The 21,062-nt window shown below is 37.7% G+C and overlaps 1 protein-coding gene across 1 annotated transcript; it reads left to right on the top strand.

Moving 5' to 3' along the window:
* Positions 1-1,781: 1,781 nt before the first annotated feature.
* On the top strand, positions 1,782-20,473 carry camk1ga (calcium/calmodulin-dependent protein kinase IGa). The gene is made up of 13 exons (XM_028576032.1): positions 1,782-1,846; positions 3,861-3,972; positions 8,831-8,956; positions 9,241-9,315; positions 10,663-10,801; positions 11,042-11,165; positions 12,119-12,194; positions 12,874-12,986; positions 16,254-16,332; positions 16,408-16,495; positions 17,190-17,527; positions 18,294-18,390; positions 18,496-20,473. The coding sequence occupies exons 2-12, from the start codon at positions 3,887-3,889 to the stop codon at positions 18,355-18,357; spliced, it is 1,308 nt and encodes a 435-aa protein (XP_028431833.1). The 5' UTR covers positions 1,782-1,846; positions 3,861-3,886; the 3' UTR covers positions 18,358-18,390; positions 18,496-20,473.
* The last annotated feature ends 589 nt before the right edge of the window (positions 20,474-21,062 follow it).

Raw genomic sequence — 21,062 nt, 5'->3', positions numbered from 1 at the left:
TGTCCATTTCAAGATTTTAGTGTTATGACAAAATGAACAAAAGTGGAACCGTTTGCACATTTTAATCAATTGCATCATGTTGTACCTGGAAAGCTAATGGCCATATGGTTAGGTGATGTAATCATTATGGCAAGTGACTGTATGTGCATGTAGATGATCACATGTAATATTTCTGTTTCAGTGGCTGCTGCTGTTTACTGGCATTCAGCATGTGTGTTCAAGTGCAGCGTACATTTTAAATATTTTGAATACAGAGAAACAGTCAGGAATGGAGTGAACAAAAGGCCCAGTTATGATGGAAAGTTTGATATAACTTTTAGGAATTGCCTTTGACCCATGCATTTAACACCACAGCCAGTTAAAGCGACTTGTTTCACGCCTGTTTGAAAAACCAAAGGGCATTTCTAGCACTAAATAAAGGAATGTTGACTTATGGTCAACAGCAACAGCTACATATGGATACTGTGATGCACTGATTCCTGTCAGGACTGTTGGAAATATCAGCATTTATTGAAAAAAAAAATTAATGGATGAGCATTTTAATAACTAATTAATGATTTAAAAATCTAACATTTACACATTCTTTCTTGCTGCCTTTCTTTTATTTTTTATTTAATGTCAACATAAAACATCACAATACACTTATATTTTTTTTTCTATCCTTTCTGCCCTCTGCTTTTACCCCCGTTCCCACCCTCCCCAGATTGCTGCCTTTCTGTTTTTGTAACCTATTATTGCTAAGACTTAATGCCACTAAGTCTTTAGACTGTTGGTCAAATAAAATATGCCATTTGTTTTAGAAAGTAACTCATTTACTCAAACATTGTACTTTTTACACCATTTTTTTAGGCACTGCACTTGGTTATTTCCATTATGGGAGATGATTTTCATATGATTTGTTCCAAAGGGATTTCTTTCCTTTAATTTTATTTAGCTGATGGCTGTTATTGTCAGATTTTAATGACAACAACCTTGTAATACACATAAAATACATGATTTGTTTGCAGGACTTGTAATTGCCTTTTTTGTGCTCCTGCCAGTATTTTACTACGCTTTCTGTGAGCGGCTCTGTGAGCTTAATTAAGATTTCATCATTTCAAACATTCTTTATTGTAGACTAAGCTACAATAGCTAATATCCTCTTATGGACAAAATTACCAGCCTTTGAGGAATCAGTTGCCTAGGCTACTACAAAAAAACACATTGATTAAAACATGCAATGTACATGGGGTGACATATAGTATGACATTATTTCCAATAGCCTACATGAAAAAAATAGTGAAAATAATACATACAATAGATGCCTTCACTGTTAGTATGCCAAGACAGAAATAAAATATATTCTCTCAAATACGACGTATTCATTTGCTTTAATGAATAAAATGAATAGCAAAGATGAGAAAATATTACATAAGTTTTACATAAGGGGAACAACCATAGACAGTAAAAGAAGGAGAACAACTTTGTAAATGGCATTTGCCGTTTCCAAGAGTCTTTGAATGTAGCATGACCGGACGAGGCCCCGCCCGCGATATTACGAATCCCACTATGGCCACGCCAAGACCCGCCCTTCAATAACGTTCACACACTACTATTGGCCAGGCGTTCATGCTTACATGTACAGGTCCTATCCCCTGACCAATCCCCTAACCCTAACCTTAACCACTCGAGGTGAATTGCCTAACCGCAACCAATCGAGCTGCTTCGTAGGGCGGGTCTTGGCGTGGCCATAGTGGGATTCGTAATTTTGCGCCCCGCCCACTGCTCGTGAAGACTAGCAGCCTAGGTGAAACAGTCAGGTACACTTCGGATACCTCAGGTCACCCAGCTCTGCACTGCTCGTCAGGTAAAAGCTAGCTTTATTACACTTTTAAGACTAGAGTAAATCCCTTTGGTGTCGTGTTTGAACTGTAAAGATACAATTAAGTCGTATTTGTTCAGAAATATGCTCACATACTGAGTTATAGATAGTTTATAGTTTAAACCATCAGAGATACCAAAGTTACCTTATTTCCTCCAGGAGGTTGCTCGTGCTGACGGCTGATTTTTCTGTACTCATCCCGCCAAACTCCGTTTAGTAATAACAAAATATATTTTTAGCACGAGGACAAAGCTTACGTTAAAACACTAATATGAATCCTTTGGGAGATACTCTTGACTTCGGCTTGGATAAAACCGCACATTTTTGTCAGTTTTGTTTCATGCAGTGTACTATGTTTTTTTTTTTTTAATCACTAATGGACATAACGGCTAAAGCCATTTTAAGTAGGCTATATCTTTATCATCTTTTCATCTATACCCCTTGAATTTTGGGTTCCCTAAATTAGTTAATAATGACTAAGCAATAAAACGTTTGAGCTGCCTGAAGAGCCAAAGGTAAATAAATAATTAGAGCTTTATAGAAACAAACGAAGAAATTATTCAAGGGACTCTTTTCCCCACTCAGTGAAGAGCATGGATACAAGTTGAAATTTTGAGTCTGTACTTTGTTTGTAATTTAATTACTTTAACTTTAATTAAAATTCAAATGGACTCAACGTAGTAATTTAATTTATCATATCAAGAATTCAGTCAATACAAAGTATAGTTCTATCCTGCAAAGTAGAAATAAAAAAAGCGGATGTATGTAGGCTACCATCTAATATTGGTGCATATATTTACAGCAGATATTATTGGAAGGCCTTTTTAAGACCAGGGTTATCCAATGAGCCAGCTTTTGTCCTGTCAGAGAATCAGCCACTAATCTGTTCCCACAGCAGACCTGGGCAGAGAAGATGAAGTAATCGCTGCTTTGTACCTCTCTAATCCTCGGCCTTTTGGAATCTTATGTAAATGATAGGTACTAATGGGCTAATGCACCCAGCTGGGACTGACCTCAGTCATGGACACGCACCTGTTTATGTAAGCCGAACATGAGTGAGGTGGGGTGACATCTTAAAAGGGTTGGGTCAGGGACTTAGTAGTAGTAGGACCCCCACCCCCCCTTCCTCTGGTATATCTGACCATTATGGGTCAGGGCTGTAGCAAGGATTTTAGAAATACCAAGGTCATTATTATTAGACTTCTGAACGGTTAACAGATAAATAGTCTGTTGCATCTAATTAGGAAATTGTTTAACTACAAATGTCCAACAATTTCTCATACCTTAATAATAAAGAAGGGTAATTGTGAGTGTCTTCCAAAACAATTTTTTTGGATTTGCCAGCCCTATGACGGGACGCACCCTGCTATCAGGTTTTAAAGAATATTTGGATACTTCTAAAAGTACGGAAGAGGATTAGGGCCACATGTTAAAAAAAATAAATAATTTGAGTTCTGAGTTTGATGTCAGAATTCTGAGATTAAAGTCAGAATTATAATTTTAACCTCAGAATTCTGACTTTTTTATTTTCCTTTTATTTGTTTTACTTAAAAAAAATGTTTAGACTTTTAAAAATAAGTCAGAATTCTGACTTTAGTCTCAGAATTCTGACTTAAAACTCAGAACTCAAATTCAATTTTCAAATGTGGCCCAAATCCTCTTCTGTATAAAGGGTATAAATAAAGTACATAAAAGTAACTCAACTGACTCAGTTATATGTTAAACTCATACAAGAATTCACAGAATGAGAGTGGTAAATGTTAGTTTAGCCCTTTTATATATAAGGGACAGAGACATGTCAAAGTGGGTGCACAGTACTCAAGAGTGCAATCATTTTGTTGAGAAGAGACACATATTTATGTGATACTGATCAAATTAAAATCATTCTGGGTTTTTAAATCAACACTGGGGCCTTCCAATCTCAACTTGGTGCATGAGGATGTGTCAGTGTTTTTAAACCCATAATAAATGTAAATAATTGATGTCATCTGTGCTTCAGGAGTCTACGGCAACGTTTGAGCCAAGATGGGGCGGAAGGAGACCATCTGCAGCTGGAAGAAAAGCACCAGTAATATCAAGGAAGTGTTTGACTTCATAGGAAAAATGGGATCGTAAGTACTGCTGTTGAAAGTAAAATCAGACGAGAGAAAGAAATGGCGATTGTTCTGTGTGTAAGAAGAGAACGACTAGTCTGGCATACAAGAGCCAGTTAATTCAATTCAATTTTATTTATAGTATCAAATCATAACAAGAGTTAGAGAGTCTAGACTACACTCTATAATTTACAAAGACCCAACAATTCCATTAATTCCCCCAAGAGCATGCATTTGGTATTTAGTGGCAAGGAAAATCTCCCTTTTAGGGAAAAAACTCAGACAGACTCAGGCTCTTGGTAGGCGGTGTCTGATGGTGCCGGTTGGGGGTGTGATGAACAGTGGCAATAACAGTCATAATAAAGATAATGGAACTATGACTAGAAATAGTAGTTGTAGTAGTTCATGGCATAGCAGGGCACTGCAGGACATAGCGGGACGTAGCAGGGCACTGCAGGGCATAGCAGGGCGTAATTGCAGCTTGCAAGTTTTTTTTAGTAACAAGTTAAGACAATTTTAGACAAAGTAGTCTATATGCCAGCCCATTGAGCCCTATTGTAAACAACGGAAATGTTGAGTACTCCAAAATTTTATGTTGGAAATGTATGGGTCCCCAGCATTTAGAAACTGCTGGATGCAAACTTGCACATAATTAGCATAATTAGCAATAACTAACATAATGGCCAATGGACAATATTTCAGCAACTGCTTGGTTGATTATAACAGTATCGGATGGGTTTTGGGGGTTATTGAGCACGCTGAATCTATTTTTGACACTATGCCATCCTTTAAAAGAGATCGACATACACCAGCGCACAAGTATAAACTTCAGGTCACTTTGCGTAGGCTACAACGAAAGCTCTGTGCGGAGCCTCCGCAGGACAATAAATCAAGCTTAAGGTTCGGCCTGTACCACATACCGGTATGCATTCGGGGATAGGAGAAAAAAAACGCTGTGGGTTGTTTGCATTTCTTCAAACCAATCACAATCGTCTTGGGCGGCGGATCCGCTCAGGAAGGAACTTGTTTGGTGGAACATTTGCACCATGCAAAAGAAAACATCACATACAATATTAAATAAAGTTAACTGTTCATAAAATACAGTAACATTAACTATATACATTAGCTGGATACATGGTTAAATGTAATTTGCTCTTACCAGTGTATCGCTGTGTGTGTATTTTGTATAGCAAATCCCCTCCAGTCGATCCCCAAATTTCCCTGTTAGAGAGTAAATGCTGTAAACATATTAGAACATGTATAAAACCAAGCAGGCCTGCCTTGTTGCGCACAATCCTCAACATTTTTTCAAAACTTTACATTTTCAGCATGTAGCTTGCTAGCTCAAAGTTTGTTTTGTAAGGCGAGGGACATCCGGTGGAATATCCGGCGACGCCAGTAAATGAATTGTCATCAATCCAGACTAGATGCTCCCTCACCCCCATCACTTTCAGTGCTGTACAGACTCATTTGTTTAATTCTGATTTCACGAGTGTGAGTGTGTGACCGGGCTGCAACATCTACTATCATAGCAGTAGCTGGCACAGGCCAGGCCTGCAGCTACCCAGAAGTACATGGCTTGAATCGGCACCGTGGCTGACCTGATGACCTGTTTTCATTAGCTCTAGTAATGTTAACCATTATTAGCAATACCAGTTGATAACAGCGCATTACGCAGTTTTTTGTGCATAAAAACAGCGTAGCAACAGGTCCACAGATAGAAGTTGGACAGGACTGTGTGTACGACTGATTTAGTGAGACACAAATAAGACATGAGTTCTAATAACTGTATGTTACTACAGCTTTCACAACTGTTGATGCATGGAGCAGCCATGTTGGATTTTTAGCTCGGGGAACTGCGAGGTTGCTCATCGTTTAGCAATCGGAAAAAAACTGTAAGATACACTAGCTGATTTTGCTTTAGCACCAAACAGTTGGTATGATAACTGAGTTTCATTACTACTCATTTCTGTGTTCTATCTATGTGTCAAAGTCAATTTACCAGTTATGAGAAACTGTAGCCAGTGGAAACAGTTATGACAGGAAGGGCCTAACAAAAGACACTATCCAGTTATGGAAGAGAAATAGTAAATTGCTGGAATGCCCTTATGACAAAATAATCCAAACTTTACATCCACTTTAGATTAGCAAGTGCCTAAAACTTGCAAAAACATTGGTATGATCTTTGAAATAAATTTGGTAAGTGGTCAAGAAGACAACTGCATTTCTCTCCTGTCCTGCTCAGAAAGAGTTATTTGCTGTATCTGCATTATTTCCAGAAATGTAGTGAGACCAGGTTTCCATCATATCACTGTCAATACAATGACCTGTAACAAATGGTTGCTAAGGTTACTATAGGTATTGCTTCCTAAGAGCTATCAAAGCTGCTTAAAGCCCTCTGCCAGCGACTGAGTTAGGCGTGCGTGTGTGTGTGTGCTTGGGCATTATGTCAGAAAAGCAGTGTGGGAACATCCTAGCACCACTTCGTTATAGGCTTTAGAGTCTAACTGACCTGTATTTGTGGATGAGTGTACTGAAGCTATATGAAGGGATGTGGTGTAAGCAGGTGTGTGTTTGTGGCCCTTAATGAACCTGAGTGTGACACCCCTGGTTTAGACTGATTTGCAGTCTTCATCGGAGATGTGCTTCAAGAGGTTCAAGTTATGTGGTTCTTTAATTGAAAGTTGGTAGGTATTGACATCAGGCCTATACTGTTCTACCTGACTGACAACACACACACAAAGCACTGTACTTGCTGCGATCACAGCTAGCATTCAATCTAAAGAACGCGTCAAGGCAACAAGTACTAGCAAATCACAGCACAGTAGGGCGGAACTTTCCGGAAAACTGGTGGGGTTAAAAATATTGCCCCCTAGCAGGAGGTGCGTGCCTTCGCTGCCCTTAGAAGTCAGGTGTGTTACTTACCTTTTCTGCCAAAGAAGCACACAAGCAACTTGTGTCAACAAAGTAACGGCAGTTTCCCTTCATCCAGAGCGGGAAAATCTATATTTTGTTAGTATAAATTTAGGAACACATTTTTCACTAAAACAAACAAGAGGTTTATTTTCTCAGATTTCTTCCACAGGATATATTATATAACAATGTTTCATATGATTTTATATAGTGAAACCAGCTCAAAGCATGCAACAAACTTGGGGAGTCCAGACAGGTTAAAATGCTAAATGAAAGGTGTATTGACAAAAAAAACATGAGGTGTGGTGAGTAAATGGTATCAGTGGTGTGTGGAGCGTATGGAAGTTGCAGTTTCCATACATCCATACGCAAAATGAACCCAAAACCAGGAGATGTGAAGCCTAGGAGAGAGACCAACACAATGAGACATGGCAGGTAGATAAAGCCTTGGTTTGAGGCCTACCCAGGTGTTAGCCTATTAGCTAATTAACCCTCCTTAACTGCCAGTTCCTGCAGGAAGGCCAGTGAAGCCAACAGCAGGCAGAAAAGGGAGGGGTCGTAACAAGCTTTTCCAACAGGCCAACTTCCACTTTATGTAATGTCAATCAGAGTATAAACTGTATTTTTAGGTAATGCAGCTTAATATTTCCTTCACACCAAACACACTACAAGAAAGACTATTTAGCTAGTTTTTACCTAGTCTATATGCACAACGTTCCACTTTTGAGATTTCTCTCGTTCTGCTGGATATTCCGCTGGATGTCCTTCTTTTCGGCCGAATGTTTGTAACCTTCCTCTTTATGTGTTGTAATTCGAAACTCTGGTGGATTTATGAGGACTATGGTTAACTGCTCCTCAGATCTCTGCAGGGTAAATCCAGACAGCTAGCTAGACTATCTGTCCAATCTGAGTTTTCTGTTGCACGACTAAAACAACCTTTGAACGTACACATGTTCCACCAAAACAAGTTCCTTCCCGAGACTATTTTGCAGAGGCACCGTGGCTCCGTCCGGCGCTTAGCACCACCCTTGACGATTGTGATTGGTTTAAAGAAATGCCAATAAACCAGAGCACGTTTTTCTGTCATCCCGGAATGCTGTGTGGACTAGCCAGACCCTCCTCCGCAGCGCTGTGGAGGAAGGAGGGTCTGGCAATGCAAGACTAGTTTTTACCTGACAAAATACAATACGGTAAAGAAGATTGATTAGCGTGTACGAAATAGAACTTTGTCTAACACTTTCAAATCTGGTTTAAAAAAAATAAAACCTTACAGAAGTGATGCATCTTACAGTACTTCTGGTTACCCTAAAGCAGGGGTGTCACACTCAACTTCACTACGGGCCACACTGGAAAGTGAGAATCACATCAAGGGCCAGACATGTTGAGTTTATTGCTTTTGTTTCATGGAAAAAGTCAAATATCATTGACTGTATTATTGCCTATATTATTGTCTAATATAGTCTTCTCACTTAGAGTTTACAGTTTACAGTTTGGTCGACAAAAATGTTGAAGACATTGCCTAAAACAATTGGAAATTTGCGAGGGACCGGTGTTGGCCCACAGGCCTTGAGTTTGAAGACATGTGCCCTAGACACTTTTGGGGTCACATTATCTTTGCATTTTGGGGTCACATCCGAGGTCCACAGTTGTTTCAAGGGCTTTTTAATAGTAGACCCATCTAGACTGGATTTTTGTTTGTTGAGAAGTATGGTAGTATTTGCAGAATACTACCATACTTAGTTAGTTAGTTACTTAGTAGTCAAGTCATCCTTGAAACATTCATGTTTCTGTGTTGAAGTAAAGGAATATTGAACCAGAACAGAAACGATTGCCTTGGCCTGTATAGATGGATGAAGAAATACAAACAACATATAGTTGTGTCCTGTATATTTCGATATTATGTTTGAGCATTTCCACAGACCAATTTCCATTCATTAACTCTGTCATTACTGTTTTTTTGCAGGGGGTCATTTTCAGAGGTTTTTATGGTGCGAGAGAAGAAAACAGGACAAGTGTACGCTATGAAATGTCTGAGGAAGAAACACCTTGCTCATAGCAACCTTGAAAATGAAGTCAATATACTGAGAAGGTACACACACACACGCACACACACACACACACATATACAGGTGATTTCCATGGTGTTCTAGCCAACAGAGAGCAGAGCATCAGCAGTTTTCTGCCATATGAAGTCAACATTGACTTACTCTTTAATTGTATTGAATTATATGTGTAGCACCTTCTTACCTTTACAACAACCTGTTCTGATTGAGAAGTTTACCAGGGCCGAGGATCACAGCCAGCATCTGCAACACCGTAAGCCTGTTACAACTGCCACTGAGTGATGCCTCAACCTCTTTCTTACTATTTCAGGATAAAGCACGAGAACGTAGTGGGACTGGAGGATTTCTATGAGAGTCGGACACACTATTACCTGGTCATGCAGCTGTAAGTGGACTCATTATTATCACATTTTCAAATATTGTTATTACTATTACTATTGAGTGTCATGAAATCTTACAATAACAACAACAACCATATACAGTAAGTGTGCTTCTTTTATATAAGAGTGCGTTTAGAAGTCTTTGTTTTTTTTCTTCTTAAATTTACCTTCAAGTCACTGTAAAGTTAGAAACATTATTAAAAAAATCCACTGACAGAATCACATACTTTAAATTGTACATCTGCGTGTTTTCTATAATGGCAATAAATCACTTAACATACAAATAAAATTTGCCTAGGCTCATGCTCAGCGCGCGCACACTATGCTTGCTACACACACAGGGATGCACAGCAGCACAAAAACATGCAAAAGAATACAAATAAAAATATTACAATGTGAAATACTATTATGATATGATCTGCTCATGCGCTTTCACTTCACGCACAAGCTGATCAGTTTCTTCTCCTGAGAGTCTCTCCTTGCTGCTCAGCAAATCGCCAAGGTACAAACGCGCCTGGCTTTTAAAGGGAATCGGAGATGACACTCTGATTGGTTTATTGCATGTTGTGCCCAAAACACACCTATGATTAATGACGACACTGAATACAACCCCTTTGAACCATGCGCCTGCCGCACAGACCCTTTTTCCACCCTTAAAGGTCCCATGGCATGAAAAGTTCCCTTTTATGAGGTTTTTTAACATTAATATGCGTTCCCCCCAGCCTGCCTATGGTCCCCCAGTGGCTAGAAATGGTGATAGGTGTAAACCGAGCCCTGGGTATCCTGCTCTGCCTTTGAGAAAATGAAAGCTCAGATGGGCCGATCTGGAATCTTCTCCTTATGAGGTCATAAGGAGCAAGGTTACATCCCCTTTATCTGCTTTGCCCGCCCAGAGAATTTGGCACACCCATAAGAAAGAGACATCATGGCTTTCAAACAAGCAAAGTGGAGTTGGTCAAGGCCACAACCCCACCCTTCACATTGCCCCCCCTCTCTCCTCCTCAAAAGCTACAGACACAGAAATGGCACATCCTAAGGAAAGCTCATTGTGGGACTGGCTCTAGTGGCTGTAATTCTGCACCAAGGCTGAATTTGGGGAAAGAGACTTCAGATACAGTATTAGGGGACCACTAAGGTCTATATAAAAGCATCCAAAGAGCACCATGTCATGGGACCTTCAAACTAGCAAAAGTGGATTTGTTGTCCAGCAGAACTCTTTTTTCAAGTAGTAGGCCAAATTGGTTAAAGAAGGCAACAAGATCCCCAAGAAAGATAGAAACATTGATGATTTTCTTTGTGTGTGTGTGTGTGTGTGTGCGTGTGCGTGTGCGTGTGCGTGTGCGTGCGTGCAGGGTGTCAGGCGGGGAGCTGTTTGATCGCATTTTAGACAAGGGGGTGTACACCGAGAAGGACGCCAGCACAGTGATCCAACAGGTGCTGCAGGCTGTCAGTTACCTGCACAAAAACAGCATTGTACACAGGGACCTTAAAGTAAGACACACACACATACACACACACCCACACACAAATGATCACGACCAAATTATAGTAAAAGAAGTTTAAGCTGATGTTTTGTGATTTTTTTTTGTTTTTTTTCTGAAGTAGTGTATGCTTTAATTAAATTACACTTTAGGTTTAAATAATAAACAATCATATAATTAAATGTACATTATTTTCTCCCTTCTTTTACTTTGTACCATTCTCTCTCTTTCTCTCTCTGTCTCTGAGCAGCCTGAGAACCTGCTGTACTATAATACAGATGAGAATGCTAAGATCATGGTCAGTGACTTTGGTCTGTCTAAGACCGTGGAGCATGGTGTGATGTCCACAGCCTGCGGTACACCAGGATATGTTGGTGAGTTATTGGGGACGGGCCTATACCTGATATACTGTACAATTGTACATTTAAATAACACAACTGACAAGGATGTAAATTACAATCCACTGCTATGTAAGTGGTGTACCTGTGGTGATGACAAAAAGAAAATGAATCCAGAAAATTAAAAGGAATCATTAAAGTTACATTATACAGTCCATCCATGCATCTATCTTCATCCATGTAGCTCAACATACAGCGTGCATGCTAATTAAATAATTGAAAAGGACAAGATTTTACAGACCAGTCATCCATCGATTTTCTTGTTGCGCATCTGGGTTCGAGTCACAGTGGCATTCCTATACCCAGCAAGGTTTTCCAGCTCCTCCTTGGGGGGGGGGGCTCTGGGTCATCCCTGGGGTCTCTTACCAGTAGAATCTGATAGCTTCTAGATCTCTCCCTCCAGCCCCCCTTTTTAAACATGTTAACCACCCTGGTCTCCAGGCATCCATGGCCCATATGCTTATAATCAGAGGGAATTTATCATACTATGTACATCAAATGCTTAAATGTATTAGCAGCTATAAGGTACAGATTGTCATAATGACACACTGAAGGTGTTTGATTGTCGTATTTAAACTGTATATGAATGTCAGTGGGAGTTGTTGTAGTTGAAATGTTTAATACTATCAAGTGTGATATAAACATTTGCCATCAAGTGAAGAGATTAAGATATTCAAGACTAAATTACGGGATCATAGTAATCATGTTTGACATTTTCACAGTGTAATCTATTACGTTCTGCAGCTGGCAGGTATAGGCAGGTGTGTTTGTGGAGACATTTTAAACTCCAACAACAACACAGATGAACTTTGATGATCCTCTATCACAATAATAGAAACTTAAATACTCGAGGACATCCATGGTAAAAGTAATCAGTTTTGAACTTCTTGCTCATCGTACCTGCATTACTATTGTGTGTCATTGTACAGCGCCTGAGGTGTTGGCCCAGAAACCCTACAGCAAAGCAGTGGACTGCTGGTCCATTGGAGTTATCACTTACATTCTGTGAGTACATTTCTGTCCTCTAACATAGCACAATACATGACTGTTAGTCATTACAGACTGGTGAACAGAGAGGGTGGATTACTTCTGGAGCTATTTATCCCACTATAAGCTTACATTTGAAAGTCTACTTTCAATAATAACCAAAATGTCAGAACCCTGAGGTTATGCAGTAAATACTGGGGGATGGGATTTTTTTGCGGCGATTTAAAAAATTGATTCTTTTAGCCAGAATCTATATTTTTTATTTCCATTTTCTTTTTATTTTATGTTTTTTTTTCTTTTTCTTTTTTCTTTTTTTCTGACTGACTGACTGACATGCATTATTCAACTTTTGTTTTTGTTAAAGGAAAAGAAAATCGCAATACTCAAGACTATCTAATCACAATAAGTGAAAATCGCAATACTCAAGACTATCTAATCGCAATAAATGAAAATCGCAATACAAATCCAATCGGCACCCATGTATGGTGAAAGAATTGAATCAGGACAAAAGCATATGGTCCCAGCACTAGTACATACATCGTTTCTTTGTTGTTCTTTGTCATCATTTTTCCATCAGTTTGATACAACCAGAGTTATAGCAAATAAAAAAATATGTTTCAAAACGTAGATGTAAGGGATTTACAAAAGGTTGATACAACGGGATTAGCTGAGTTATCTCCTTGTCTCTGTGTTGCAGGCTCTGCGGCTACCCTCCATTCTTTGAAAAGAACGAGACGCGTCTGTTTTCAAAGATCATGAGAGCGGAGTACGCCTTCCATTCACCTTTCTGGGACGACATCTCTGAGTCAGGTATGAAAACAGCAGAAAACATTTCACATCTCAGTCACATTTTCTCTTTTTGGAACTGTATTCATTTGTATGCATTGCTTTGATGCTAATCCAAATGACTGTGACTTAGTCTAGGACCTGAGCCAGACCCAAAGTGGCTATAATCAATATTTTTATAATAACTAAATCAAATGACAATGTTTCAAACCTCAACAGAGAATGATCAGCTGAATCTGCAGCTTTACAGAGCTTTATGGGGAGTTTCAGCTCATTGTACATCTGTCTGGCCTGCAACGTTACTCTTCTGGTTCACTGGCATAATTTTATTTTGGGATGCAGCATGCAGCTGTTTTCAGTTGATAGACACAGTTAGAACTTAGCTGATGAACAAAGTGGAACATTTAGCAGTTAAAGAACCAGATGTTCCCCTAAAATAATGCATATTGTTTGAGTAAGTTTTCTCTTTGTTCTGTTACTTTGTTGCACATTTTTATTTATTATTTTCCATGAAATTGCATGCACTGTTGCACTATTGAAAAGGGTGTGTTGGAAGCAAAAAGTGTCATGTTATTGTACAGGATGAGGTCAGCATGCATCTAGTCTTGCATTGCCTGACCTTATCTCCTTAGAGCTTAACCTAATATAGACAGAACACCTACCCACATCATACTTACATCATCCTCAGCTAAAGTAGCTTGTCCTATTCGGATTAGATCAGATATAAATACCGTAGTTAGAAAATGGGTAAGGACAGTTCTCGCTTGCCTGAGGGATTAAATTATCTGCTGGCATTTAGAGACATGTCAAACGTCCTCCTTACCAAAAAAAGGACTAAATTATTTCGGTGAACCTACAGACTGAACAAAAAAATAGTAAAAAACAATGAAAGTGCAAAAAAAAAAAAAGGAAATTTAGAGCATTTGTGGATTGTGAACATACTGTACTGATGGAGAGGATATGTTAAAGGAGTGATAGATATTTTAAAACCATTACATTGCAGTTTTTACTTTCCCTTCTTGTTTTATTTTTAGTTGTGTAGCTGAAGCATCAACATAGTGCTGCCACCCATTGTTACATTACTCCACTCTACCAGAAAGGCCAAAACATACAAATGGGCAGAAATACTGGGACAGTTCAAACAAATGAACACATAAAAGTCAATGCCATGTTCAAAGATGGAGGGCAAAGGTCTTATTGTCTTGTCTTACTAAGATGATCAATCTGAGGATTTTATTGTGGTATTGTGGTACATGTCTTGACTTGAAGAACTTTAAACTGCAGAAAAATGTCATAAAAAAATATTTGTAACTACAAGGGGTCATCTCATCCTCCTAATGGTCATGGAAAGGACACTTTTTAACATTATGCAACAAAGTCTCCTTTATATCTGCTGTTATCCAAGGCTCAATGTCCCTTAAACACACAAGCATTAACTTTTCTGTAAATGGGCTTCAGTCTGCACAGACCAGCACTTTACTTTGCACTTTACATGTCTGTGTTCTTTTTTTTTAGTTTAGTTTTTAAGATAGAAAGCTAAAACAAAGGTATGTGTGTGGAAGAGTGCAGGAAGAGGCAGAAACCCCAATGGACTTCTAATGTTATAAAGAACACAAAATTATACAGAAAATAATACGACTACATTCATTTAAAGTGCTCATATTATTAACACCATATATTTTTCACCCTGTGTGTTGAGCTCTCTGTTTTAGCTACAGAGTGAGGCATCGCACTTCTGTTCCATCTTTGTTGGGAGTTGCACATGCGCAGTAGCTAGGTAAGGACTACCACCCAGTCAGAAGCAGAGTATGAGGGCATGCCTCACTAGCAGCTAGGCCAGCATTATAACGTGTGTTACAAAGTGACGCACATTCGTCACGGAAGTAAAGGCTGGAGGTGTTTGGAGCAGTTTGTGAACAAACTGTATTTCTGCCTCTTCCTGCACTCTTCCTCCACACACATACTTTTGTTTTAGCTGTCTATCTTAAAAACTAAACTTAAAAAAAGAACACAGACATGTAAAGTGCAAAGTAAAGTGCTGGTCTGTGCAGACTGAAGCCCATTTACAGAAATGTTAATGCTTGTGTGTTTAAGGGACATTGAGCCTTGGATAACAGCAGGTATAAAGGAGACTTTGTTGCATAATGTTAAAAAGTGTCCTTTCCGTGACCATTAGGAGGATGAGATGACCCCCTGTAATTACAAATATTTTTTTTTGATCAAGGTCTCTTTTATTTTCAAATATAACAAGCAAAAGATATACAATTCACGCATGAAATAGTCAAGCCTAGTTCCTGTCCATACAAACAACCCAAACAACTCCCCAGTGTCCCCCACCCACAGGTACTAGACCCCCAGCAAATTTCCATGCACCCCGACATACTCAAATATGATCCTGCAGAGTCATACATATATAATTCAAATATCTAAGTAAATAAAAGAAAAAGACATCATCAATAAATAATAATAAAAAATAAATAAATAAATAAAATAAAAGTATGCACACACAATTGGGTTACATATTGGTACACATATGTTTTGGCCTTTCTGGTGAAGTGGAGTAATGTAACAATGGGTGGCAGCACTATGTTGATGCTTCAGCTACACAACTAAAAATAAAACAAGAAGGGAAAGTAAAAAATGCAATGTAATGGTTTTAAAATATTTTCTAACTACGGTATTTATATCTGACCTAATCCAAGCCACTTTAGCGTATGATTTGGGTAGGTGTGCTGTCTATATTAGGTTAAGCTCTAAGGAGATATATATATATTTATATATAAAAAATATATATATATATAAAAAAATATATATATATATATATATATATAAAAAAAAAAAAAATATATATATATATATATATATATATATATATCCTCCACAGCGCTGTGGAGGAAGGTCAGGCATTGTGAGACTAGATGCATGCTGACCTCATCCTGTACAATAACATGACACTTCCAACACACCCTTTTCCATAGTGCAACAGTGCATGCAATTTCATGGAACTTTTAAAAGTCCCTTTGGGGTGGACTTTGGGCTTTTTCACTTTGTACACCTATAACGTGCACTAAAAAAATATATACAGTAACACATAAAGGAAAGGGAAAAAGCCAAAAAGCATAATATGAGCACTTTAAGTAATTACGTGTTTTTTGTTCCCCTGGTAGGAGTGTCTCTGTATTTTGGAACCATACACAATTTTACTGTAGGTGTGTTATTGTATGCTTGCAGCAGATCAGAGTAATGCATTCTAATTAGAAACTAACTGATGGCCATGCCATGTCTCAACAGCCAAAGACTTCATCAGGAATATGATGGAGAAAAACCCCACCAAACGCTTCCTCACCGAGCAGGCACTCAGACACCCATGGTAAGTACACACACACACACACACACACACACACACACACACACACACACACTAATGCCAGTGACTTGATTGCAGGATTGCTGGAAACGCAGCTAAAGACCTGGACATTTATCAGTCTGTCAGTGAACAGATGGAAAGGAACTTTGCCAAATCAAAATGGAAGGTATGTGCACTGCTGTTGTTTCATGGATTACTTTATATTGCAACTACATTTGCTTTTGTTAATTACGGGCAACCAACATTGGCTGAGCTAACCATGCAAGATACAAACAAATACAGTGAATTTTAACTAAATATAAGCAGATTGACAAACAATGGGGAAGTGGGTTAAGAATTTTTTATGGATATTCTAATAGTATTCTAATATATTTTTTACAATATGACAACTTTTCACCATCCATTCACAATTGTAGCCATCATAAATTAGAATTGACCACAGCTGTTCTTCTCTATAAGGGAAAAAAACTCCTTGAGTTTTTTAAGCCACCTTTAAAACCTACGTGGGAAAGTATTTTATGCAAAAAAAGTTACTTAGTTGATTTAGGGCAAAATGGTTTGGAAACTAAAGCTTCAAATACAATGTCAAGTGTTAACACATACTGTACTTTAAGTGTTGCCAAATGCTGTAAACTGTAAAAACACTGAATATAATTGCATTGCATTTAATTATGTCATTACTTCCAAACTGTAACAATTTAATTAATTAAAAATGATTATTGGCACAGTCAGTTATATAAAGTCAACCGAGACATGTTTAAGACAGGCTGTCGTTACTAATTCAGACAGATATGTCATGCCCTACTGTACGTAGGCAGTAGCAGTATAAACTTCTCTCTTTGTGTGGGTATTTCCAACAGCAAGCCTTCAACGCAGCTGCAGTAGTCCACCACATGAAGAAACTGCAGTTATCCCTCACTGAACCCTCCCCCATGCCCAATATCATAGTACAGTCCACCTCCCAGTATGACCAGGAGGTGCTGGGACCCTGTCAAGATGAGGCTGATGCCCTCGACCCAAATGGGAATCCCGTTCTTGTGGCCAATCATCTATCCTGCAGTAATCCTGAGTCGGACAGAGGTCTCTGTCCACCACTGAGAGCCAGTGAAAATGAGCCTGGCAATGCTCTAGCTGTTGAACAATCAACAGAGGTCAACTTTCTTTCAAAGATCAATGCTCCTTTCAGGCCATCCAAGAGGTGAGAGCTGCTAGAAAATCGTGCATGCCAGATTTACTAGAAAGATAAGAAAAAAAGTTGATAGAATACTGTGGTAATTAAGGAATGGATGAATATAGCTACAAATTGGCAGTAAAGTAAATTGGCAAAGAGATCTCTGCTATTTTAATAATAAAGCCAATTTGACTCTCCCATGAGAGTACATCATCCGATGGCACCCCTGAAAAATTTAGTCAAATGAACTTGAAAATATCAAATTAGATTATCTTTAGTTTAAACTGTTTTCAGATATGTGTTTACTTTGGACATACTATAATGTAAAATTTAAAGTTATATTATGATGAAATTATTAGATGAACATTATCTGTAAAAAGTATTGGCAATATTGCATCAGTTGCATATGTGAGATCATTTTATGTAAATTAGAAATAGCCGCGGTCCATGAATAGAGCCTTGAGGTACCCCACAAGGGATTATACTGTATCTGTGTCAGATTTAAGCTATTGGTCCTGAAAGTATTTTAATAAATATTTCAAGAGTATTTATTATTTGTATTTATTATTTTCATATTATTTGTATTTAATGCAGTGGATAATATACTTCTAGTTTGAGTAATAATTGTCATAGAGATTGAATATTTTTATTAGAACTGTATTGAAGAAAGTATATTATTATTATTGTTCAAATGCTTAAAAAGTCTATTTATATCTTGAGATTGGTGCAACTAGTTGTTTGTTGCACATTTCTCTGGGTAAATCTATAATCCTGGCTGTGTGATGTGTTGCAGCCTGGACACTGTGTCTCACAGGAAGGACCAGACATTTCAGAGTGGAGTGTGTTCTGTCATGTGATTGGCTGGCTAACCTGAGATGAATCTCATGCAGGTAAAAAGTAATCTCTCTTAGTTGGAATTTAGATGTTGACTAAACAAATTTCTGACTCAAAAAATCCTGTAATTGATAAAAAAAAAATTTTTAATCTTTTTTTAGTTTGTCTCTTGAGTTGACGGCACTCAGCAGCATCCCTCTGGATATAAAGGTGTTGACACATCTGCTGCTCGGCTTTTTCACGTCTGCTGTTGTTCTCTGCTGCAGAACGTATGTTCCATTGACGGAGACACACAGTATCTGCACTATAAAAAACACTTTAACTTTTTATATTTAAATAACACTGCATTAAGCAGGAATTAATCATAGAATTCATCCAAATTGTGTAATGCTGATGACATTTATTCTCTCAAAACTATTATTATGTATTGTATATTACTGTCAACATGTTACTAAATTCCATTAAAATGTATTTGTTTTGAATAGTGACATATGCAATGTGAAAGCTAATGCTGGCTCCTCACTAGAGTGTAATTAGAAAGATGTGGGGTCTGATTTGCCCCTCTCGACAAAGTGTTCCCGTTTTCCTATAGTGTGAGGGGTTTACAGACACTCTTAATGTTACCGACTGGATTGGAGTCTCCCCGCTCCTATAGTGTGAGAGGAACAGCGGTGAAATATTGAGCAGGAACCCGCAAAACCAATGACAGCGAGCTGATTGGGAAGCATCACTAAACGGAGGTTGCATACTTGTGTAGAACAGAAACATGGCAGCTAACAGCGCAAATAGGACTTTTGTCTCCCCAGCCAGATGGACAGCAGAAAAGCTTGTGGAAGTTTGTGGAAATATGGCAACAGTACTGTATGAGTGCTTGTTTGATGTCGTCCTTTTTTTTCCAACCATCTGACGACGACAGTCCGCCTCCATGTTTTTTTTCCCTTCTTCTGAAGTCACGTATGATCACGCAAGATTTTTTGAGATCCCAAGTCCCTGATTGCCACTCTAAAACAGTTTAGTTTAAACACCAAGTGTGTGATCCTGACTGAATCATCGCGTGTGTTAATTCTTACTATTAAAATATTTATTATCGGTTAAATCTGACGTTTAAATCGGTTAAGAAAAAATATCCTCTAGTGTGCACCTGGCATTAATAATTATTTTTTTGAGTTGTGTTTGACTGATGTGGCTGGACTTTGAAATCCAATGGCTTATACATTTTTATAAAGCTGATAAGCTTTTTAAGACTTCAGAAACTTCAGTCTTGTCATTTGTATGCTCTGTATGTCTTTTTATATGTACTGTTGAACACTGTAACAACATATTGGAATGTACCTTCAGCTGTTATATTGTTTGGACTGCATTGCAGGCAGATTTTTAGACATGTATTACTATTTTTCCATTTATGCAGGATTAGATTGGTGGACTATACATCCACTTTCCACTTTACAGAAAGATGGTTCTTTGTATTTATGAGATTAAACTTTATTTTGAGGTGGAGTCATTGACACATAGCAATATGCTGTGTTTTCTATGATATTTACATAAGTTGTACTCTTCAAGTGCCACGAGATGGTGTAAAGATGCTGCCAACATTAGTGATGTCATGAAGCATTCTGAATTCACAAATGTAGCGACATACATGTTTTTTTTTTGTTTTTTTTGCATTATTTTCTCAAGTAAGTAGGAACCAGTCTTTCTGTCTCTTGTGATGAATGCATAGCTACAGTGTCATGTTGGCCTCTCCCATGAAGCTTAAAGACATGCATCAAAGTATTAACACTTTTTTATTTAAATATTGTGGATTCTGCACAAACAAAAGATGCAAAACAGAAAATAAATAATGTAACATTGACCCTTTTTAAAGTTCTGCAGCACAGGCACATGTTCACAGTGGAGGGTATCACTGCTGAAAAATAAAGCTTTGTGTTGGCTTCTTGCTGGAAGTCACAATCTGTGCTTTTTTTTTCTAGATTCAATGCTAAATGATGAACATGATATTGACGAACTCATATCAAAATGTTTCTGCCCAAATATTGAAATGTATTTATATAATGTGATAATATTGATACTTTCAAAAGGTATTTGCACATGTGGATGTAAATGGAACCATTAAAGTAACCTCCCCCTACAATGACACTGTTATTCACTAGTATTTAATATTCAATATATATATATATATATATATATATATATATATATATATATATCTATATATATACCAGTGGTTATGTTATCTAACACGTTATAACTATACCTTATTAATGGAAAATTGATAGTTAAACTTTAGTTCATAGTTATTTTACTGTTAACAAAAAATTACATAATTCATGTTTACTAATTATTGGTAATGCTATAATTTGTTATTTGAACAGTTTTGTTGCACACTATCATATTTTATGTTATAATTTGTTAATGATCACCAAATGATCTGTAAACCTTTAAGAAATTGTTTGTAAACCGTCAAACATCATTTGGAAGGTTATTATAAAGTTAATAGTTAAATACTCTGTAAAGCATCTATACCCATTTTTAGATAGATATTTTCAGTGCACAAATAATTAAAAATTCATCTCTTTTATAGATCACCAACAAAGATTTCATGGGGCCAAATTATCTTTACTTGATGCTTTATAAACCGCTTATTAATCAATTAAGTAGTTATAACCATTAGTTATAACTTTATAATAGTACAAATACAAATGTTTATAGATGGTTTACAAAACAATCA

The sequence above is a fragment of the Perca flavescens genome, chromosome 4 (assembly GCF_004354835.1).
Source record: "Perca flavescens isolate YP-PL-M2 chromosome 4, PFLA_1.0, whole genome shotgun sequence".
In the NCBI taxonomy this organism is placed as follows: Eukaryota; Metazoa; Chordata; class Actinopteri; order Perciformes; family Percidae; genus Perca; species Perca flavescens.
Note: the sequence above shows the minus strand (reverse complement) of the source record. Positions and strands in the feature narration are given on the sequence as shown.

Coding starts and splice junctions, on each gene's coding strand:
- camk1ga (XM_028576032.1), top strand. CDS start 3,887: ATGGGGCGGAAGGAGACCATCTGCAGCTGGAAGAAAAGCACCAGTAAT. Junction 9,316..10,662: donor TATTACCTGGTCATGCAGCT/GTAAGTGGACTC, acceptor GCGTGCGTGCAG/GGTGTCAGGCGGGGAGCTGT. Junction 16,496..17,189: donor TTGCCAAATCAAAATGGAAG/GTATGTGCACTG, acceptor TATTTCCAACAG/CAAGCCTTCAACGCAGCTGC.